The sequence below is a fragment of the Colias eurytheme genome, chromosome 22 (genome assembly GCF_061535395.1).
Source record: "Colias eurytheme isolate Ceu_HAF_F1 chromosome 22, ilColEury1 Martin Lab GWU primary, whole genome shotgun sequence".
In the NCBI taxonomy this organism is placed as follows: domain Eukaryota; kingdom Metazoa; phylum Arthropoda; class Insecta; order Lepidoptera; family Pieridae; genus Colias; species Colias eurytheme.
Genome location: NC_143001.1, coordinates 4,432,240 through 4,452,795, shown reverse-complemented (window position 1 = coordinate 4,452,795; position 20,556 = coordinate 4,432,240). Strand labels below are relative to the sequence as shown.

The 20,556-nt window shown below is 33.3% G+C and overlaps 4 protein-coding genes and 1 long non-coding RNA gene across 5 annotated transcripts in view; 4 read left to right on the top strand and 1 right to left on the bottom strand.

The window, feature by feature from the left end:
* Positions 1-20,556, bottom strand: part of glu (structural maintenance of chromosomes 4-like protein gluon) — a 61,699-nt gene that overhangs the window by 19,550 nt on the left and 21,593 nt on the right. Inside the window, exons 3-6 of the mRNA XM_090115140.1 lie at positions 2,259-2,435; positions 1,812-1,916; positions 1,091-1,278; positions 398-538 (exon numbers count right to left, since the gene is read on the bottom strand). Coding sequence (XP_089971266.1) covers positions 398-538; positions 1,091-1,278; positions 1,812-1,916; positions 2,259-2,435 — 611 coding nt within the window. The remainder of the gene's footprint in view (positions 1-397; positions 539-1,090; positions 1,279-1,811; positions 1,917-2,258; positions 2,436-20,556) is intronic.
* LOC149898654 (uncharacterized) lies at positions 3,031-4,217 on the top strand. The gene is made up of 2 exons (XM_090115137.1): positions 3,031-3,055; positions 3,895-4,217. Exons 1-2 carry the CDS (start codon positions 3,031-3,033, stop codon positions 4,215-4,217), a joined length of 348 nt encoding a protein of 115 aa, XP_089971263.1.
* On the top strand, positions 4,986-5,575 carry LOC149898653 (uncharacterized). The gene is made up of 2 exons (XM_090115138.1): positions 4,986-5,010; positions 5,274-5,575. The coding sequence occupies exons 1-2, from the start codon at positions 4,986-4,988 to the stop codon at positions 5,573-5,575; spliced, it is 327 nt and encodes a 108-aa protein (XP_089971264.1).
* On the top strand, positions 9,760-10,291 carry LOC149898652 (uncharacterized). The gene is made up of 2 exons (XR_016458038.1): positions 9,760-9,813; positions 10,102-10,291. It is a non-coding gene; the product is annotated as an uncharacterized LOC149898652 (long non-coding RNA).
* Positions 11,524-14,974, top strand: LOC149898651 (cytochrome P450 4C1-like). Its single transcript, XM_090114816.1, has 9 exons — positions 11,524-11,614; positions 11,852-11,962; positions 12,219-12,404; positions 12,870-13,066; positions 13,180-13,237; positions 13,333-13,531; positions 13,754-13,905; positions 14,241-14,426; positions 14,808-14,974. The coding sequence occupies exons 1-9, from the start codon at positions 11,524-11,526 to the stop codon at positions 14,972-14,974; spliced, it is 1,347 nt and encodes a 448-aa protein (XP_089970942.1).

Genomic DNA, 20,556 nt, shown 5'->3' with positions numbered 1-20,556 from the left:
CCTGTTGGTCGTAGCGTGATGATATATAGCCTATAACCTTCCTCGATAAATGAGCTATCTAAACCCGAAAGAATTTTTCAAATCGGACCAGTAGTTCCCGAGATTAGCGCGTTCAAACAAACAAACAAACAAACTCTTCAGCTTTATAATATTAGTATCTAAGATTAGTTTTTGAATTTATTGTTACATACAAAAATACAACTTTTATGTTAGTCTTGATTGCAAAGAGAAAAGATTTACATGTTGAGATGTTTGTTAAGAATAGACTATAAATATATAATACAAATAATTATTAATGTAAACTATAATTCAACATCAAAAATCTACATTACTCTAAAGTGATAAAAGCTACAATTTATTTTTTTTACAAAATATTCAAGAAAATAATAATACTTACTGCGTTCCATTCTTAAGTTCTGTAGTCTTTTCTCGCAGCTGCTGTTTAATTTCCGCCAACTTTTCGTCTATTTTCCCCAAATTCTCCTTTAATTCTTCCAATTCTTTATTCTTGTTCTCTATTATTTTGTTCGTTTCGTGACTGAAATATGAAAAATGCGTTTTTTTATTGAAATTATAGACATTTTTACTCGCGGAATTTAACTTTAAGCATTCAAATGATAAATAAGTTTTTTTAAATATAAAAGTTTTTTTAATGTAAAGCCGAAAGGGTAGTAGAAATTCGATCGCTAGGTGTTGCCCCGGTTCGGCAAAAAGACGCGGGTTCGAATCCCGGGTCGTTATCGAATTTTTTCTTTTGTTTAAAATTTCTCATTGAGAACGTCCTCTTTTTTGAGATAAGATGAAAAATATCAAACCATTAAAACTGCGAAACTTGGTAATTTCATATTAATATTTTCCCTAGTGTCACAGACTTGAAAGAGTCGTCAGAACGAGTGTACCTACTATTAATCTAAATTGTGTCTAAACATTATTGAAGTGAAACTTCTTTACGCGCGTTGAGAGTAAAATTTCAAGGCCGCTTCATGGTAATACCGTCACGTCATGGAGTGAGGCAGCGATTTTGGTATCTTTGTTACCAAAGAAGTTTCACTTCTGACACGTGTGCTCGGAACACACGCGCTTTACTCACATATACTTCTGTAAAAGCGTATTTCTGGTCCGCAAAGCTGTATTAGTCAATTCCATTAAATCCACCGCTTCTCTCATCGGCTGTTCCAATCTCTGTTTCTCTTGTTCAACTAGACGCACTCTGTTCAATTTCTCCTTTCTCATTTCGCTATATTCCTCCACTTTGATCGCTAGCTTTTCGATTGGTTCCTGTAGGTAGATAATATGTCACTGATTGCTTATTTAAAATCCCTCTTGTATCCCAAAAATAATCACGGAATATGGTACAATAGGCCCCTTTTGTGGCTTCTAATAACCTAATCTTATATATAAAATTCTCGTGTCACAATGTTAGTCTGCATACTCCTCCGAAACGGGTGGACCGATTCTCATGAAATTTTCTGTGCATATCGGGTAAGTCTGAGAATCGGCCAACATCTATTTTTCATATGTACCACGGGCGAAGCCGGGGCGGACCGCTAGTCTAAGTATATTCCTTAAAGTGATAACATTAAAAGGAAAGGCTTGTTTGTTTTTATGCTTGAAGTTTATAATGGATATAAACTCAAGAATTACTTAAAAACTGATTGATGAACATTCTTCTGCTAATGCCACATTAGGAATATGTCCTAGTTCATATTCTGGGCCAAATTGGACAGAGACAGGGTCAGGTAAGAATATAAATATATAAAGCATTAATTTTCTTTTTCTACATTCGTTGATTACTTGAAATAGTAACTTACCTTATATCTAGAAGTTCCGATGATATCTTCCAAATATTCCAACATTCCAGATTCGTGCTCCGTTTGTGCTTTTGGCTTCATCATGGCTATCTGTTCCACTTCACCCTAAAAAAATATAAATATTTAATAACAAGTTTTCATATTTTTGCTAATGTTAAAAAAGTTTGGTATATACATATATGTTTTTATAAACCTGAAGGAATAATACCATCAAGTAAGAACAAAATTATGAGATAAATGCATAAATTCGTATTTCATGATGCTCCTGATGAAATTAATATACAACTCCGACTACGAAAGCTCGATCGTTGTAATAGCATACATATTACATATGCCTTCATGCCTTCATTTATCGAACCCTGATAAGATTAAAAAAATCAATTTTATCATTCACAAACAGTCTGCTTTAAACGTCGGCTAGTTTCCTCCTTTAAAAAATATACATACTTGCAATATAAGAAACCGATTATGATCCAAATCAATGCCATGTGACCGAAGCATCTTCGCTACCTCCTTGAATTGAACTCGTCTCCCATTTAAATTATAGAAAGAGGAGTTATCTTTAAAGGCAGTTCTGGATACCACAATTTCGCTGTTCGGCACCACTGTGTAACTTTCGCCTTCCTGTAAAGAAAATAATAGTTATTAATAACTGCTGCTTATTAATAAATCTATACTATATACTATAATAATATTATAAAGCTGAAGAGTTTGTTAGTTTGAACGTGCTAATCTCGGGAACTACTGGTCCGATTCGAAAAATTATTTCGGTGTTAGAAAGGCCATTTATGATGGAGGAAGGAAGAAAAACATACACATTATTTAATGTCATTGTTTGAGAGCATCATTCATCAATTTGAAACAGCTTTTTAAAGAGATCAAAATACTTTGTCGTTTAAAAATTCACAACAAAGTTTACAGCACAACAGTTACAGCTTGTTAAAGTTGAATAAAGTAATATTACAATCGACTTTATGTCATCACGTGAATAATACGTAAATATACCGTACCTAATGCCAGAAATAAAGATATAAATAAACTGTTAATAGAAATATATTTTATGTCTATGATAAATCAATTTCTCAAACTGCCCTTAATTTCAATATACTATATTATTAAATTTAACCAATAATTTTAAAATTAAAGTTCGATAAACGTATATAAAGTATAGCTTCCCGAAATTCGATCAGTTTGTGGTCGTACTTCAAATAGAAACAAGATGAAGGTGGTCCTAATATTATTTGGTAAGTAAATGCCTGTATTGGTATATTTTCGTCTACTTCATGACAAGCTTGTTAGCGGTGATCTACTGGACTCTGGATCTACAAGACAAATTGCAAACGCTTCTCGCCTATTACATTTCAACAATCTATTACGATATTATAATAGGCGAGTCTGTTGTTTATCGATAATAATCGCAAATATGATTTAATTTTTGCACCGCGCTCGTACATTCAGTCTTCATTACTCTTACGGTATATTTACACGTGCTTAGTAACTAAGTGCTTAGTGCTTATCGCTAATACTCGCTAATACAAATAGATCCTACTAGATTTCCGCCCGCGGCTTCGCCCGCGTTGACAAAGGAAAACCCGCATAGTTCCCATTCCCGTGGGATTTCCGGGATAAAACCTATCCTATGTGTTAATCCAAGTTACCATCTACACGTGTGCTAAATTTCATTGTAATCGGTTCAGTAGTATTTGCGTGAAAGAGTAACAAACATCCATACTTACAAACTTTCGCCTTTATAATAGTAGTAGGATGGTAGGATTTACGAAGCGACAAGTCAATACCTAACCGTATAGTTGTCGCATGCTGGTATAAACAATTCGACAAGTTAGTCAGTAATAAGTTATACCGGCAAGTGAATCAATTTGAATGGTTGGGCACTAATACCTTCTACTAGCTTCTATGTGTAAACGGTTACTTCTTAGCCTATTTCGTTGATGGTGTGGCACACCACTAACACGGCCTATATTGACAAGTTAGAAGTATTATCACAATTAGCACTAAGCACTTAGTACTAAGCCCGTATAAACCGGCCATTATTGACAACAACTGATTCCTTATTGAATTTTAGCAACGTTCCTGTTCGTCAAAGCAGAGCTCAGACCGCTTTGCGACTGCGGGCCAGCGCCTCCCGGCAAGGAAGTTTGCGCAAGCAACTTAAAGACATACGACAGTGAATGTAACATGCATTGCTCCGGCCCTCGCAGTGGCACTCTCCAAGTTCTCTACAGAGGAACGTGCGAAGATCTCATAAGAATGCTCATGTCCAATAACAACTTAAATCCTTACAATCCGTACCCCTACAACCCATACTATAACCCGAACTACAACCCGAACTACAACCCGAACTACGACCCCTATTATCCAGATTTATATCTTGGATTTAAGAATTGAATTGAACAATAAACAATTTCTTTTAAGCAATTGAAGATGTTATTTTATTTAATACTAGCGGTCCGCCCCGGCTTCGCCCGTGGTACATGTTTACGTTTTCTCTACATTAAAACCATCCTCGTACTTCAAGGAATATAATAAAAAAAGAATTATCGAACTCGGTTCAGCCGTTCTCGAGTTATGCGCTTACCAACACATTTTGCGATTCATTTTTATATATAAAGATTAATATAGCGTTATTGTAACGTAACATTTACACAAATATGTAACAATGGAGAAAATTACTTAGATAGAAGTGCCAAGCATTGTTTTTGCAGCTTAATGTTTAATATTAAGGTACACATCTAAATTATTTTTTAACAAGTTAAAATATAACAAGAAATTGGCAAACATACAAGTTCTAAACGTAAAAGGCTGAACAATTTTAGGAAAATAATAAAACAAAAAATTTGTAACGGAAATTCCCCAGAGAGCATGAAACTATTGTCATCACATTCACAGTAAAGTTTATTTACGGCTTCTTAAAGTTGAATTAAATAATATTACAATCGATTTTTATGTCATCACGTGAAAAACACGTAAATATACCGTACCTAATGCCTGAAGATATAAATATCTTTTAATAAAATATATTTTATGTCTATGAAAAATCAATTTCTCGAACTGCCCTTAATTTCAATATACTATAATAAAATTTTACTTTAAAATTAAAATTCGATAAACGTATATAAAGTGAGACTCCCTCATAGTTGTTCAGTTTGTATGAAAATGAAGGTGGTCATAGTATTGTTGGGTACGTAAGTGCCATTGTTAATATTATAGAGGTGTGGCGTAATTATTAAGGGATAACCTGGTATCTAGAGATATAGAAAGTTATGGCAGTTCAGAAAAATAAATTTTATGTTTCGTAAAAGTCCCTCGGTTTTCGAGATATACCAAGTTATCTATTCAGTACGCCACCGTACACCCATCAAATAAAAATTTCGTCCTCTGAGGCACGCAACCCCAATGTTACATTTCAATGGACTAAAGTACAACTTTCTAATTAAATTTTAGCGACGTTCCTGTTCGTCAAAGCACAAGTAAGACCGGAGTGTGGCTGTGCGCCAGCGCCTCCCGTTTGCGCAAGCAACTTAAAGACATACGACAGTGAATGTGACATGCATTGCTCCGGCCCTGGCAGTGACACTCTCCAAGTTATCTACAGAGGAACATGCGAAGATCTCATAAGGATGTTCATGTCCAATAACAATTTTAATCCCTACAATCCGTACCCCTACAACCCGTACTATAACCCGAACTACAATCCGAACTACGACCCCTATTATCCAGATTTATATCTTGGATTTAAGAATTAAACTAAACAATAAACAGTTGTATATCTATTGAACATGTTCTTTTAATCATATATCTAAAGAAAATTACTTCGATAGAAGTGCCAAGCAATGTTATAGGACCTGCATAATGATTTATGAATGTTATTCACTACATGGAGTACCTAATCCTTTTTTTTCTATAAAAATTTATAAAAAAGATGTTTTACGACAAAGATGATAAAAAGGGTAAAAAGCTATCATGTAGTACAATTATTACTCATCATCGTCTTTTGCTGTTTTGATATTATTGGTAAAATATTTGCGATTTGTCACGTTTAGGGAATGCAATCCCGACTCGAGATTGCAAATTCGGGATCCCGCGGGATTAGAAATATCAATCCCGCGGGATCCCGGAATTTTCGGGATCCCGTCTAATTTTAAAAAAAAGACTACCTAAGCATACAAAGGGACATAGGGACAGAAAAAGCGACTTTGTTTTATACTATGTAGTGATGATAGTGATTTAAATGTTTTGAAATTATCAAAATAGTTTCTTTTTTGGTATTTTTCATCCTAACATTCTACATATAAAAAAGACGAGTTGCACTCCGGGAGTGCCGGCAGAAGTGAAAACTTGATTATTAACGTTCAGCATGTTTGATATTTTGGAATGGTATCCGTCTTACGCATGGAATACTTATAAGGGCTAAAAAAAAGACGAGTTGCACTCCGGGAGTGCCGGCAGAAATGAAAACTTGATTATTAACATTCAGCATGTTTGATATTTTAGAATGGTATCCGTCTCCGTCTTACGCATGGAATATAAGGGCTAAAAAAAAATCCGTCTTACGCTTTTTCGATCAGGCCACGTGTCCTAACGCGAGTTTAAGATTTTATACCCAACGCCGCTAAAGAAGTTTTCACTTCAAAAATCCGTCTTACGCTTTTTCGATCAGGCCACGTGTCCTGACGCGAGTTTAAGATTTTATACCCAACGCCACTAAAGAAGTTTTCACTTCAAAAAATGTTGAATTCAGACTGAAAAAGCTAATAACTGCTTGTTTGTGATAGTGAGGTTAACTTAAATAACATATTACTCGAAAGAAAATAAAAACCTTTATTCATTAATCTTACCAACTAAATAATAATCAGGTTGTAAGGAAATTAACGTAGGTAAATTAGGTAATCAAAACAATAAGCTTATTTCAAGGGAATTAGGAAAAAGAGTGATTTTGAAAATGACTCCTTAAAAAACAAAGGGTATTGATAGTTTCATCTGCTAAACGGCATCTAATGTCCGTTTCAATGCACCCCGCTGCTGAGAATGCCCTCTCCGACTCAACGCGGGTTGGCAACAGCCAGCGTGGCGATGGCGAAGCAATTATATGCAATCTGCAAAAATCGCCCCCTTGTTCCTCCACATTCAAACAAATCCATTTCTTTTTTAATGGTAGATTCTAATTTGTCTAAGCTCGTGGACGTGGATATACGTGCAAAATGACTTTTAGAAGCTCGCAGAGTTTCTTCAAATTCCTCTTGAAGCGATTTACATACATATTAGTTTGCCCAATCCCGTCAATCTCGAACGGGATCTCGTCATATGATGCGTCGGGATTGATCCCGAAAAATTACACGAGATCTCGCGAGATCGGGATCCCGCGGGATCGGGATTGCATTCCCTAGTCACGTTATATATTTACAGATCTAGGAAAATCGCGAATTATATGAAATTTTAAAAATTGTTTTCATGATAATAAAAAGTTTACCTACCTAATGCTAAAATTGTAGCATACCAGAATAACACTTGATGGTTTAATTTAAAGAAGTGAGAGCAAATTAGTCAAACTTATTAAATTCACATACTCTACAAATGATGTTGGATAAGAATTACACGCTAAAATTAGATACACGTAGAAAAACTTATTTGTGCAAATAAAAACAAACGCAATTAAGAAAATTATAGTTTTCTATGCGCATACTCAACATGAAAACCTTATTTGTTTTTTGTGGTAAGATATTGAAATTTTATAAATTTTATTACCTTATTCCTTTCATGGATGATTTTTTAATCTTTTTATTTTGTAAAACAATTCAAATATTTTGTTCAGTTTAATATTTATTACTATTTAGTAAAAAGTAAACTCCCATATTTATTTAGAACGTTTTTTCCCTAATTAAAACTAGTTGTTAGTTAATAATTTAAACCAAAAACTAGACCGTATTCGAATTGTCCAAATTGTCGAAGACCCACAGGCCACACCAGCTGTGAAATAAAGATAAAATCTTCAAAATCCGTTCACGCAGTCGAAACTTGAGGTAACAAACCCTACGAAAAAATTACAGTCAACTTTTTTTAGGAAAAATCCTATGGGAATTTCCTTTGACTCCGGAACCTTGTAATTCTAAATATTGTAACTATATTTATTTCAGCACTTCTATCGATCGCCGTGGCACGAATCAACATAATCTGTTATTGCAAATCCGCTCCGTACGTTTGCGCGAACAATCATGTATCCTATAGGGGCGAATGCAATATGAAATGCGCTGGACTCATACTGGATAAAGATCTTTATGTTATACATAAGGGCAAATGTAGAGATTATTATTAATTATTATTTACTAATGACCTTAATTTATATTTTTCGATGGTCAAACAATGTGTAAACAATAAATAAACTATCTTATCTAATCTTGTGTTTTAATTATTAATGTTATTATGGAATGAGGTGGCATTATTTTTGAATAAACTAGGTATATGTAACCAAATTTTATGTTTTAATTATGGCATTATTTTTGAAACATTGTAAAAATATTACCACAACACCAAAGTATGATATTTGGATTAAATGTGATATTTTTATATACGAATTTTGAATATTAGGTATGTACTGTTTTGTAGAGATCTATAAAATATTCAATTATGCATATATCACACATGCATGAATGAACAGATACAATGATAGCTGTTTAAACTTCATTAATAAATTATAAAAAAATAATATAAGCATTTTGTATAGAATGAAACCTATTTATGAATGAATAGGTTTCAGAGAAGATGTCTGAATTTAATACGACCTTTCTCAATAATAAACTTATTTGTTCATATTATCATTATGTTATGTCCGTTATGAACTGCAATATTTTTCTCATGCTAAATCAAAACAATCTTTAAAAACACCTATAGTATGCCTATTTACAGTGACCGTGAAATATTATCCAGAACATTCGTTTAATTATTAACTTTGGATCTGTATTGTTTGTCGTCAAGTTAATGTTACCATAACAACAAATAAAGCAGCAAAATGTGAGGTTTTTTGGAATGAAATCATAAAGACCATTTTTGTAAAGAATTTTAAGATCAAAAACTTCGGTTTAAGGTGTCTTTTTTTTTTGGTAAAGTTACCGTTTTAGGGAAAAATCCAAAAAATCCTCCTATTATGATGTACGTTTAATCTTATGTTACTTGCTTTTATTTCTGTAGGACGTAGGTTTAATACTTTATTTTAGATTCCCTAGAACATCAACTTGACCACATTTTACAAAATAATTTGGAAAATCCAAAAGTGCACGCCTCATAATTTTTTTTTAATAAATATTTATTAATTATTATTTTTGTTTATTTAATAACAATTAAACCACATCGAATCAGACCCTGAAAAATGAAAGGGTTCTATTCCTGAGCATACTCAAGCGTAAGAGAAAAAAAAAGACTCGATTAGTAAAGTATTTCGGTCGCTATCGTGTTAACAAGAAAAAGGATCCGCACATACAGACACACGGACGTCCAAGACAGAACTTTTTTAAACTGTTTTTTAACTAGTTTAAATAACAAAAATGACATCAAAAATATCATGAACGTTAAAAATAGTGTTTTTTCTTAATATGTGTGTGTATGTATTATCTTACAAGTGCAATGTATGATACATAAAGACATTTTAAGTTTGAAAAATCAGATGTTTTGCGCGAAGTGACAGTAGTACCCACCTCAACGCTTCGCTTATGAGGCGTGCAATACATTTTTATAAACATTATAAAATGTTTACGTCTAGCATGACTCGCTATTATACAACTAAATTAGTTAATTCTCAGAGTTATTAGGCAAATTAGTCAAAGCTATTAAAAGCACAAATTGTACAAATAGTATTCGATAAGAATTGCACGCTAAAATTAGATAACACGTAACAAATAGTGGTATTTGCAAATAAAAACAAACGCAATTAGTAAAATCATAGATTTGCGTATACTCAACATGAAGGTTGGATTAATATCGTGTTTGTGTGGTAAGTGATTAAAAAAAATACTTGGGACTAAAATTAGATTTAATGCGTTATTTTATAAGTTTCCAAACTATATGTAAGGGGTAATCCCCCTTTGTTTTTCGAGTCTATGTTTTCGAGTTTTCGAGTGTAAGTATATTTCTTGTCGCCCTACAACTCAAACCGCAGGATGGATTTCGACTAATGTGATGTCGTTTATATAATCATTAGAACTATGGCTACATACATAGGTATACATAGGCTACATAAATTAGCAGTCGGGTTTTGTCTCCATAATAATTATTTTTTCAGTTCTGCTAGCACTTAGCACGGTGGACGCTGACGTGCCCGTCGAGTGTTTCTGCGACGAGGGTCCCGAGGTGTGCGCGAACAATCACGTGACATACAAGGGTGTGTGTAACATGAAATGCGCTGGCCTGTTACTGGATAGACACCTTTATGTTGTACATGAAGGGAAGTGTATAGATTAGTGTTGGTGGTTACGTTGGGTGGTAAATAAACTATCAAAACATTTCTTATCTTTTATTGATGATTAATTTTACAGAGAATGGTTATGGCACTATAACGGTGCTCATAAATTATATTTTAATCAGAAATTCGTAAAATCTCGGCACAATACATAACTGCGAGTGTTTGTCTGACGACGCGGACGCCATTTGAAAACGACGCGAAGAGAGAAAGTGATAGATAGGTACATATATTATGATTTTAATCCGAAAAGAGAAAGAGTTAAGAACTTCACTTCTATTATCAAGTTATTAACATTTCTAACCAGTAAACAGTAATAAAAATGCAAGTAATGGTGTGTTTAATTGAATTTTTTATTCATAAAACGTAAAATCAATTACCGGAATGGCTATAAAACATTAATCTATTACAACAACGTTTGCGTGTTAAATATTTAATAAACAAGAGTAATATACTTAACACATACCTACAATATTATTATTAATATATTAATTATTACTCATACAATATTATCTCCAGATACCAGTCAATAAGTGGAAAATGCTATAACTTATTATATATCAGGGAATACGTTTATTTACTCTCAAAGCTACATTTACTCGTGAAATTAGGAAATTATAAATTATACCTAGTATACTCGTTTAAGTACCTAAACTAATCTTTAATTTATAGATAATAAGCTAAAGTAATAGTTTGCCTTTATTTTGTTATAAAGTATCATTGCAGACAGAACTTATGGCGACAAATTTGAGTGGCAGTGAATTTGGGAAATCTGTTTTATTTCTATGCCCTACCTTTTTTAAGAAAATTTTGCGGACGGAGGACACAAGCCTTCTATCTGACAATATACAATCTCGCGTGATCGGATGGATTATAAAATTACTGCATTGACTATTTAGCAGTAACATACACATGGTCCTTTTATTACCAGGCCATAAATATATGAGAAGTAACATTGTAGGAGATTTCATTATAAATTTATAATTATACAGAGACAGTAGTTTTTTCTATAATGTCCGTGATATTCTATATTTTATTGATAATTTTATTTGTATGCATTTACATAAACAAAAATAGACAAAAAAATACAATAGTAAAGAAAGAAAAACGTAGTAATGACGACATTCCATACTTTGGAAGTTCTTTGTATTTCTTGATAAGTCCTGAACGTACGTATCTTAATTGCTTAGTGAAGTTAAATAGTAAATAGTGATGATTAAGGCTTAAAATGATTTCGTAGTGATTATGAAGAAACTGATACATTATAGTCGAGTAACAACCAAACGAGGTGGAGTACTTCAGTCGTCGCTTGGACCTTTCATAAATAATTATTACAGTGAGTTTCTATTAATGAGGTTTAAGAGAATATAAGTACATTGCATTTGGAAGAAAATGAACTTGTAAAGAAATATCTAAGATAACTATTTCGACCAATTTATTACGTACGTATTAAGTTGGTATAATATACATCGGTTGACTCTCTACGTTTCAAAATAACGTGGGTAAAAGCGAATTTCATCATCAGGACATAAGATGATGGTTATACCTACTTTCATGTTTCATCATATTTCAGTGATTACAGAACCAACATACGCAGAAGCAGTATTAAAGAATATGTTAGAGAAGGACAATTTGGTTCGCTTCACAAAACCAGTAATTGGCAATGCTATGATTTTTGCACCTGGTAAGTCAAATAACATAATGAATGTTTGACCCATATTTATTATTCCTCTCACTGTTCCAACCGCGCAACTAAATTCTTATAGAATTGATAAATGCTATGATAATTTTATTTAGTTTTACTAAAATAAAGCTTACGTATGTTTCACTACATAACATTTAATATTAAAGTCACAATAAACAGAAATTATAAGGCCCTCTATAGTTTTATTAAGCCCATGATTATCTATGAGTATTTACTGTAAATATTTCGTTTTCAGTTGCCGTTTGGAGACCTCGTCGTAAAATAGCAATACCAGCTTTCAGTCCAAAGGTCATCGCAAACTTTGTAAACATATTTGCACGGCAAAGTAACAAATTAGCGAATTTACTAAAGCCGAGGGCAGGCGCTGGAAAATTTAAGATATGGCTACAAATTAATGCGTATAATTTGGATTCTGTGATGGGTATACTATTGAATATTTCATTAAGACTTAAACAGAAATTGTTGCAAAAATATACAATAAGTAACTGCTGCAGACTTGAAGTAGACCCTATAAAAATAGACAGTTTACTGAAGGCAAGAGCTGAGGTGTTCAAACGTAGAATAAATCATAGGATATATTTTCTGTGTTATCGGATAGCCTATAAATCACAATAAGCTTACTTATAAAATGTAGCAACAAACGCTTATACGATTTCACTTTCTAAATAAACTTGGTAATAACATTTCAATTTCAAAACCTTGCAATTGAAAATTTATATGTCGTCGTCATCTGTTTGAATCTGCTATTTTATTGAATGACTAGCGCGTTCATTTAATAACGACAAAATTAACTTTTTCCAAACGTCCACAAGAAGACGTTCGCTAGCCGATAAAAATCGTTGTTATCATCTCTTATACATCTTATCATCTTTCGTACTCTTTACAGAAACAGGTATGGGCGTGCCATTAAATTCTCAAGAAGACCACAGCAACACCTTTCTAACAGCAACCAATGAAGCGATACGATACTGCTGCGAGCGAATGTTCCAACCCTGGCTCCAACCCGATTGGTTGTACAAATTGTTTCCACAGTATGAAAAACTGATGCAAGCCATCAAAATCATACACGACTTTACTGATGAGGTATTAGAGGATCTTTAAATACTTAAATTTTATCACATTCTTATATTCATTCAAATTCTTCCTTAAATTTAACCACAAATCTTATTTTCATACCAAATTATTTAAATTTTAAGGTAATAGAAAAGAGGAAAGCTCTACAAAAATGCCCAGAAAACGACAACCAAATACTAGGTACCATTCTTTACTATTTAACCTCATTGAAGAATATTAACATCATTGAAGAATAAGAAGATCAGTCTGAAATATGTACATATTTTAAATTTTAGATCAACTCCAAAACAGGGAAATTACTTTCCTTGATATCCTAATAAATCATGGAGCTGGTGACTGTTATAGCAATACTGAACTACGTGAAGAAGTATTGACATTTATTGTCGCAGCTACCGACACATCAGCTGTCTCCATCTGTTTCACGCTTAAAATTCTTGCAAAATATCCAGAGATACAACAGAGAGTATACGAAGAGTATGTACATTTGTTCTACTGTTAATTCATACAGATTTATTTTAAATTCTGTTTATTCTAAGCTAATTATCCTCCTTCGTAATTACTTAATCTATGAATCTTCGTATTCTTCTTAATCTTAAAACAATACTGATAATATTTGTTTTCTTAGCTTAACAATAATTTTACTAAAAACAGTAAAATATTAATTGAAAAAAAAAACAAAAATCTCTTACACATTAGAATCTACTCAATCTTTGGAGACTCGGATCGCTTATTGGAAAAGGATGATCTACCAAAGCTACAATACTTGGAGAGAGTTATAAAGGAGACGATACGATTATTCCCACCAGTGCCTTTCATCATAAGAACCGCGACTGAAGACTTTCCATTAAGTGAGTAAAAGACAAACTCTTACAATTATTGTATGATAAACGTTATGGTATTTTCTACTTTGTGGGCCGCTGTGTCTGAGCATAACAATTTATAAACATCGAAAAAGATCAGGACCTCTTTTGAATCGTAAATGATTCTATGTAAATGTTTTTTTTTAGATTAAAAGAAACATCTCGTTTGCATTATAGAGCATCAATAAACGTGAATGATTCTGCTATTCTTACATTTTTAGCCTTTAGACCCTGAAAACTATTCAAATAAGATAAACCTCTCAGTCAGAATATATAGCCATACTCAAATAAATACCACAAACAAACCACATTACCTTTTGCAGATAAAAACATTACAATACCCAAAAGAGCGGGAGTAACAGTGAGCATGTATGGTCTCCATAGAAACCCCAATGTATGGGGTTCTGATGCCGAAACCTTTGATCCTGATAGGTTCTTACCAGAACGGACAAAAGGAATGCATCCTTGCGCTTACATACCGTTTAGTTATGGACCAAGGAATTGCCTTGGTGAGTTAACTATTACCACTTTTTAAATATTGTATAAAGTACGTATAATATATTTCAAGTATATAGCCATGAAATCATTATTACTGGCTCTGAAGTTAGAATAAATATCACAGATATCGACATTTTTTTCCTAATTATACAATGTTTTATATAACTATTACTATATCACGCAACAGACAGAATGAATTGAGAAATAAAAGACAAACAGAGGATCAAACTTAACCAGTCAGTGAATAATTCAATAGTATCTTATTTGAAAACATAACAACATGCCTACCGGCAGTCATATAGACCCTAATTTTACATTACGTTCAGAGTATATTTGAGAGCCTATAATGTCTATAAGACTATAATGTTCAATTCTAGTTCCACTTTTTCCAGGATACCAATACGCAATGATGTCTATGAAGACAGCTTTATCGACTATCTTGCGACGTTACCGTGTGATTGGCGAACCAGAGAACAATCCTGTGCCAAAGATACGAGTGAAGTTCGATATTATGATGAAAGCTGTTGATGGATTTGAAGTTGCTTTAGAATTACGATGAATGGGATAGTTGAAAGTTCTGTTAGAAATAAATGTATATTGTCATTGTGTGGTTGTGTTTTTTCAAGTTCAAGTGATTATTTATTATTCATATAATATATTTCCACATCATATATTTAATAATTTGAATTTATCGCAATATTTTACCCGAAGATATAAAGATGGTAAGATTTAGTGAAATACCTTTAAGATTTCAGACGTAGGTAGGTCTATTTAGAATATGCATATTTTCCACTACAGGTTAAAAAACACTACTTAAGTAATTAGCGTTACCTCTTTCATTAGTTATAGGTATTGTTTAATATAATAAGCTACTTTAGGAAAATATAAAACCATACCATCCATCATTATTTTAACTTTTACCGTTCAAGATGAAGACGTTCATTTTATTGCGTAAGTAACCTTCTAAATAATAATATTACAACTTTTCCCTACTTAAAACATATTAAATATATTGAAATAATTAATTTTAAACTTAAGAAATCAGCATGTTTAACATTGTTTTAAAAAATCACATTAGTTGGAGTCCGAAGTTACACTAAAGTAGAAAGTAGCTTGTACTATCCAGGCTATTTTCTATATCAACCTACTATAGGACCACTTACAGCACAAACTATAGGATTTTTTTGTTCAGGTTTTATGTATCTTCTGTTGACCCATTTTTATGTAAAACATTCCAAAAAAATCTCCCTAATCTCGAGCTTTTTTCTTGCATTTCAGTGGCCATATTTGCTCTAGTCGCAACCGGGTCTTTTATACCCGAACAAAACTGTGAATGTGTGCCTGGCCAGCCGTTATGTGCGAGCAACTTCAAGACATACGACAGCGAGTGTAGCATGAACTGCGATTCGAAACGAACTGGAGGGTATTTGTTCAAATTGTATGATGGTCCGTGCAAGACATAGGCATTGAAGAAGTAAAGAAACTTTGTTTAAGGTAGCTGTTTTAAATGTATGAATACATCCGTTTCGCTTTATTATATTTGTCCAACAAAACATATGTTTCAATTCAATTCAATTTCATATTTTATTTGGTCACCAATAAAAATGATAATTAATATTTCTGATCGAAATTAATAAATGTACTGTTGAATAAATAAAATCATACATAATATGTGAATTAGCGTTTAATTTATTCCTCCTTTTATTTAGAACCGAAGGGATCTTTATTTATTTACTGTTTACTTTTTATTATTTTACCTACTCAAATTTCGACGGACCGAAGGACGATTTTTAAAAACACAAGATTTAATTTACACGTCTTTAATTAGTGCTTTCTACATTCAGAATGAATTAAAATAATACTTAAACTAATAAACTTATCTCTAAACAAAAATGCAGCGTTTGAAGAAATACAATACGTATGCATTAAGGCGATGCAGGGTGGCCATAGTTTGCTGCGTTAACAAATATGACATCGCTCGCATGTACTGCGGGTGGCCCCGATATAACTCCTCCATCCTCAGTTTCAAGAAAATCTGAAGGGTTTTCTTGAATACATATTTTTCTTAATTTAGACTTAATAACTATGACGATTACAATTATAATTACGATTAATACAAAAGTTATAATGTTAATCACTCCGACGGCACTATTCACTGTACTATTAAACTGGTTTTCACTATTTTCACTATTTTCAATTAAATACCTGAGCATATTTATGTCAGTTAAATTTGCACCCTTCAGGTTAACAGGCTTCCTGTCGGTCTGGGAGTTCATCAAATTTGGTAATATAATTTTTGGTAAACTTGGGTATATAATATCATTTCCATTCGTTTCATATTTCTTTAGTGTTATATCTCCGATTTTCACGTAGCAGCCAATCTCGTCTAACGCCAATAAATAAGTACCACGAAGAAATTCTTGGGTTACCTCATTTTCACAGACCTTAGTAAGTACTGTTTCCACATTTACGTAAAGTATCCATCTATTTGGTAGAACATTGTCGATTTTCACGTCATCTATGGAAATGGGAATCTGCTGACAACTGGAAACATTTGTGGATAGCCGCAGAAGATCGGTTAAACAATCATCTTTATATAATGTTGATGTCAGTATTTCCGGGCATAGGAACCGGTCTTCATCAATTTCTTTGCATGGTTGTGAAAGTGGCATCGTTTTCAACCCCTTCACAAGGACATATGGGTATTTGGGAAGGATAAGGGAAGTCTGACCTTTTTCTTTGTTAAATATAGGTAAAGGTATTATTTTAAAATATGAGTAAATATCATCAGTAATTAATGGAATAGTCATTACGAATTTTATTTGACTTTGTTTTACATAAATTTGTACTTCTATTAATTGTTCGATTTTAAGAACATTATCTAAATTTACTGGAAATGGTAACTTAGCGCTAATTTCAATATTTTTTAATAAAAGCAATAATTCCTTCGTATCTACAACGGATTGGTGTGAAAGTTTAATTTTACTAAAAGCTACAGCAGTTTCAATTTCACTTAATCTAACGTAAATAGACATAAAATTATGTAAAAATGCAGAATATGTTATTCCGGGATTCCGTTTAATCTGGTGCAGTTGAAGGCCCTGGTTTTGGATCACATGGATCGTCAGAAGCAGTAACCTGCGGAGGACGCTTAATGTCTTTAATTGGAACTTTAGTCTCACGATTGTGTGTCGTTACTGGCACAACATTTCTATGGATTGGTCCCGTGACTATCGCTTTCTGATACCTAGGCTTATCTTTAGCACGCCTCGTGTTAACTCCTTTAATGTAAACCGAATCTCCTATGTCTATGTTAAAATCATTTTCACCACCATGCTTATCCTTAATAACCTGCTTCTTATGAATAATTTTGTCTGTAAGGTATTTGTATAAAAATTTAGTACGTTTGTGGTGATCTTTTACAAATTGTTGGGTTAATTGTTTATTAAAATCTACAGAAAAAGCATTATTAGCCTCTGTATGTCCAAAGACGACTTCAAAGGGAGTTAAACCGGTGGTAGAATGTATTGAATGATTATATGACATAATCGCGTATGTCATGACAGATGCAGCATCAGTTATCTTACGTTCATATTTAGCTATCCTGTAAATTTCTATTATTGTAGAGTGGAATCTTTCTATTAAACCCATGGAATTTGGATTGTGCGGAGTGCCAATATGAAGATCGATTTTGTAATACGAGAGCATTTCTTTCATTAATACATTATTAAACTCAGTGCCGGGGTCTGAACTAATTCTATTGGGAATACCATATAAAGAAAAATATTTAATCAAAGCTCTGATAACTTCGTTTGTAGATCGGTTATGGATTTCTATGGCCTGGCCTAATTTACTAAATGCGTCTATAATCGTAAGATAAGCTTTACCGTCTATTGTAAATGAATCGATAAATATTTCCTGAAAAGGTCTAGTTTGTGTTTGAGAAAGTTGTAACTCTGGTTTTAATGGTTTTCGGTCATACTTCATTTTCTTGCATACATCACATCCATTTAAAACGCTCGCTATTGTTTGATCCATTTTATTCCAGAAATATACCCGTTTTATGTGTGCTAGTGTTTCCTTGATACCCCTATGACTTGTTTTACCGATATGATATTTCAGAATAATTTCGCGCTGTTCGGTTTCATCATCTACATAAACAACTCGCCTCTTACACTCATACAACTTTACTGAACCCTTTTTGAAAAGTGTGGTAGCCATTTTTGAAAATTCTTTTCTATGTATTGGGCTTTCGAAATAAAAGAAATATTTCAATTTTGGTCTGATGTAACTTAAGAGAAATTGCTTTACGAGATCGGGATTGTCTTCAGGTAAGTGAACCTCTAGTACCTTTTGTAATGGTCTTGATAAGTCTTTTACTGTTGTTTTATTTCTATTCCAGGTATAAACGAGTATCTGATTAGGTTTTGTATCTACAGCTTCATCTAGAATAAGTATGCCTTCCGTATCAAGATCGCGAGCTGAGTGAACCGTATCTGTATTTTCGCTATTATTACTAGACGCGGTCAAGGTGCTGCTTTCCGCGGTTATTGTACTACTATCAGGCGACGGAATCGAATATGGGGATCTCGGGCGATTATTTTTAGTGATTGGCGCTGTTTGGTCCGAATTAGACGAAATTGTAATCGGCGTCAGGGGTCTGTCACATGTTTCAGCCTGATCGTTACTAACTTTTACTATTTCATCTATTACATCGGTTAAGTGTTGGAACTGGAGCGAAACCTTCAAAGGTTTCGCTCCTTCTCGTCTACATTAACTTTCATTGACACATCGTCATTTTCAGTCAATGCATTAACCTTAATTCGAGACAAGGCATCCGCGTTACTATTTTGCTTTCCGTTTTTATATATAACGTCAAAATCAAATTCGGATAAACGTAATTTCCAACGTGTAATTTTACTATTTGGTTCATCTATTGATTTAATCCAAGCTAAAGGTCGATGATCGGTGTAAATTGTAAATCTTTTTCCGTACAAATAAGGCCTAAAGTGCTTTACAGCCCAGACTATTGCTAACATTTCTTTTTCGATAGTACTATATCGAGTCTCTGCCTCATTTAATGTTCTGCTAGCGTATGCAACTGGTTTGTCACTACCGACTGAACCTTGTGATAGTACCGCACCAATTGCAAAGTTAGAAGCGTCAGTGGTAAGTATAAAAGGTTTATCGAAATCAGGAAACTGTAAAAGCGGAGCATTGGTAAGTAATTCTTTACAACGTTCAAATGCATTGATATATTCACTATTGTTAATATTAATCTTATTTTTCTTTTTCAGACATGACGTCATTGGTTGGGTGATTTTCGCGAAATCTTTTATAAACTTTCTATAATATCCGACAAGTCCGAGGAAACTTTTAATTTCCGTGCTGGTTTGCGGTAATGGGAATTTAAGTACTGCTTCAATTTTATCGTTGTTAGGCTTAAGGCCGTCTTTAGTTATGGTGTGGCCTAAATATAAGACTTCTTTGCGTAAAAATTCACACTTATCTAAAGTAACTTTAAGGTTCGTGTTTCTGAGTCTATCAAATATTTTGCGTAATTTAGAAATATGTTCTTGGAGACTTGACGAGTACACAATTATGTCATCGAGGTAAACTAAGCAGTGAATACCCTGTAAGCCGCGTAGCACGTTATCCATGGCCCTTTGGAACGTAGCCGGTGCTGTTTTGAGGCCAAACGGCATGCGTTTAAATTCGTAATGTCCGGATTGCGTGGTGAATGCTGTTTTAGGTATATCCGAAGGATTTACCTCTATCTGATGATAGCCAGATGCAAGGTCAATGGTACTGAAATACGTAGATTTGCCTAACTTATCGAATAAATCTGTAATATTTGGCAGAGGATATTTATCGTCAATTGTAATTTCGTTTAAACGACGGTAGTCAATTACCATCCTAAATTTACGTTCACCTGATGCATCTATATTTTTAGGAACTAAGTGTACTGGAGCACTCCAAGGCGAGTGAGACTCCTGTATAACGTTATCATTTAATAATTTATCTACTTGATTCTGAATTTCCTGATTTTGGGCAAACGGGTGTCGATACGGACGAATATAAATCGGATTTTCATTGATCGTGCGTATATCATGTTTCACTTGGTTAGTAAATGAAAGAGGG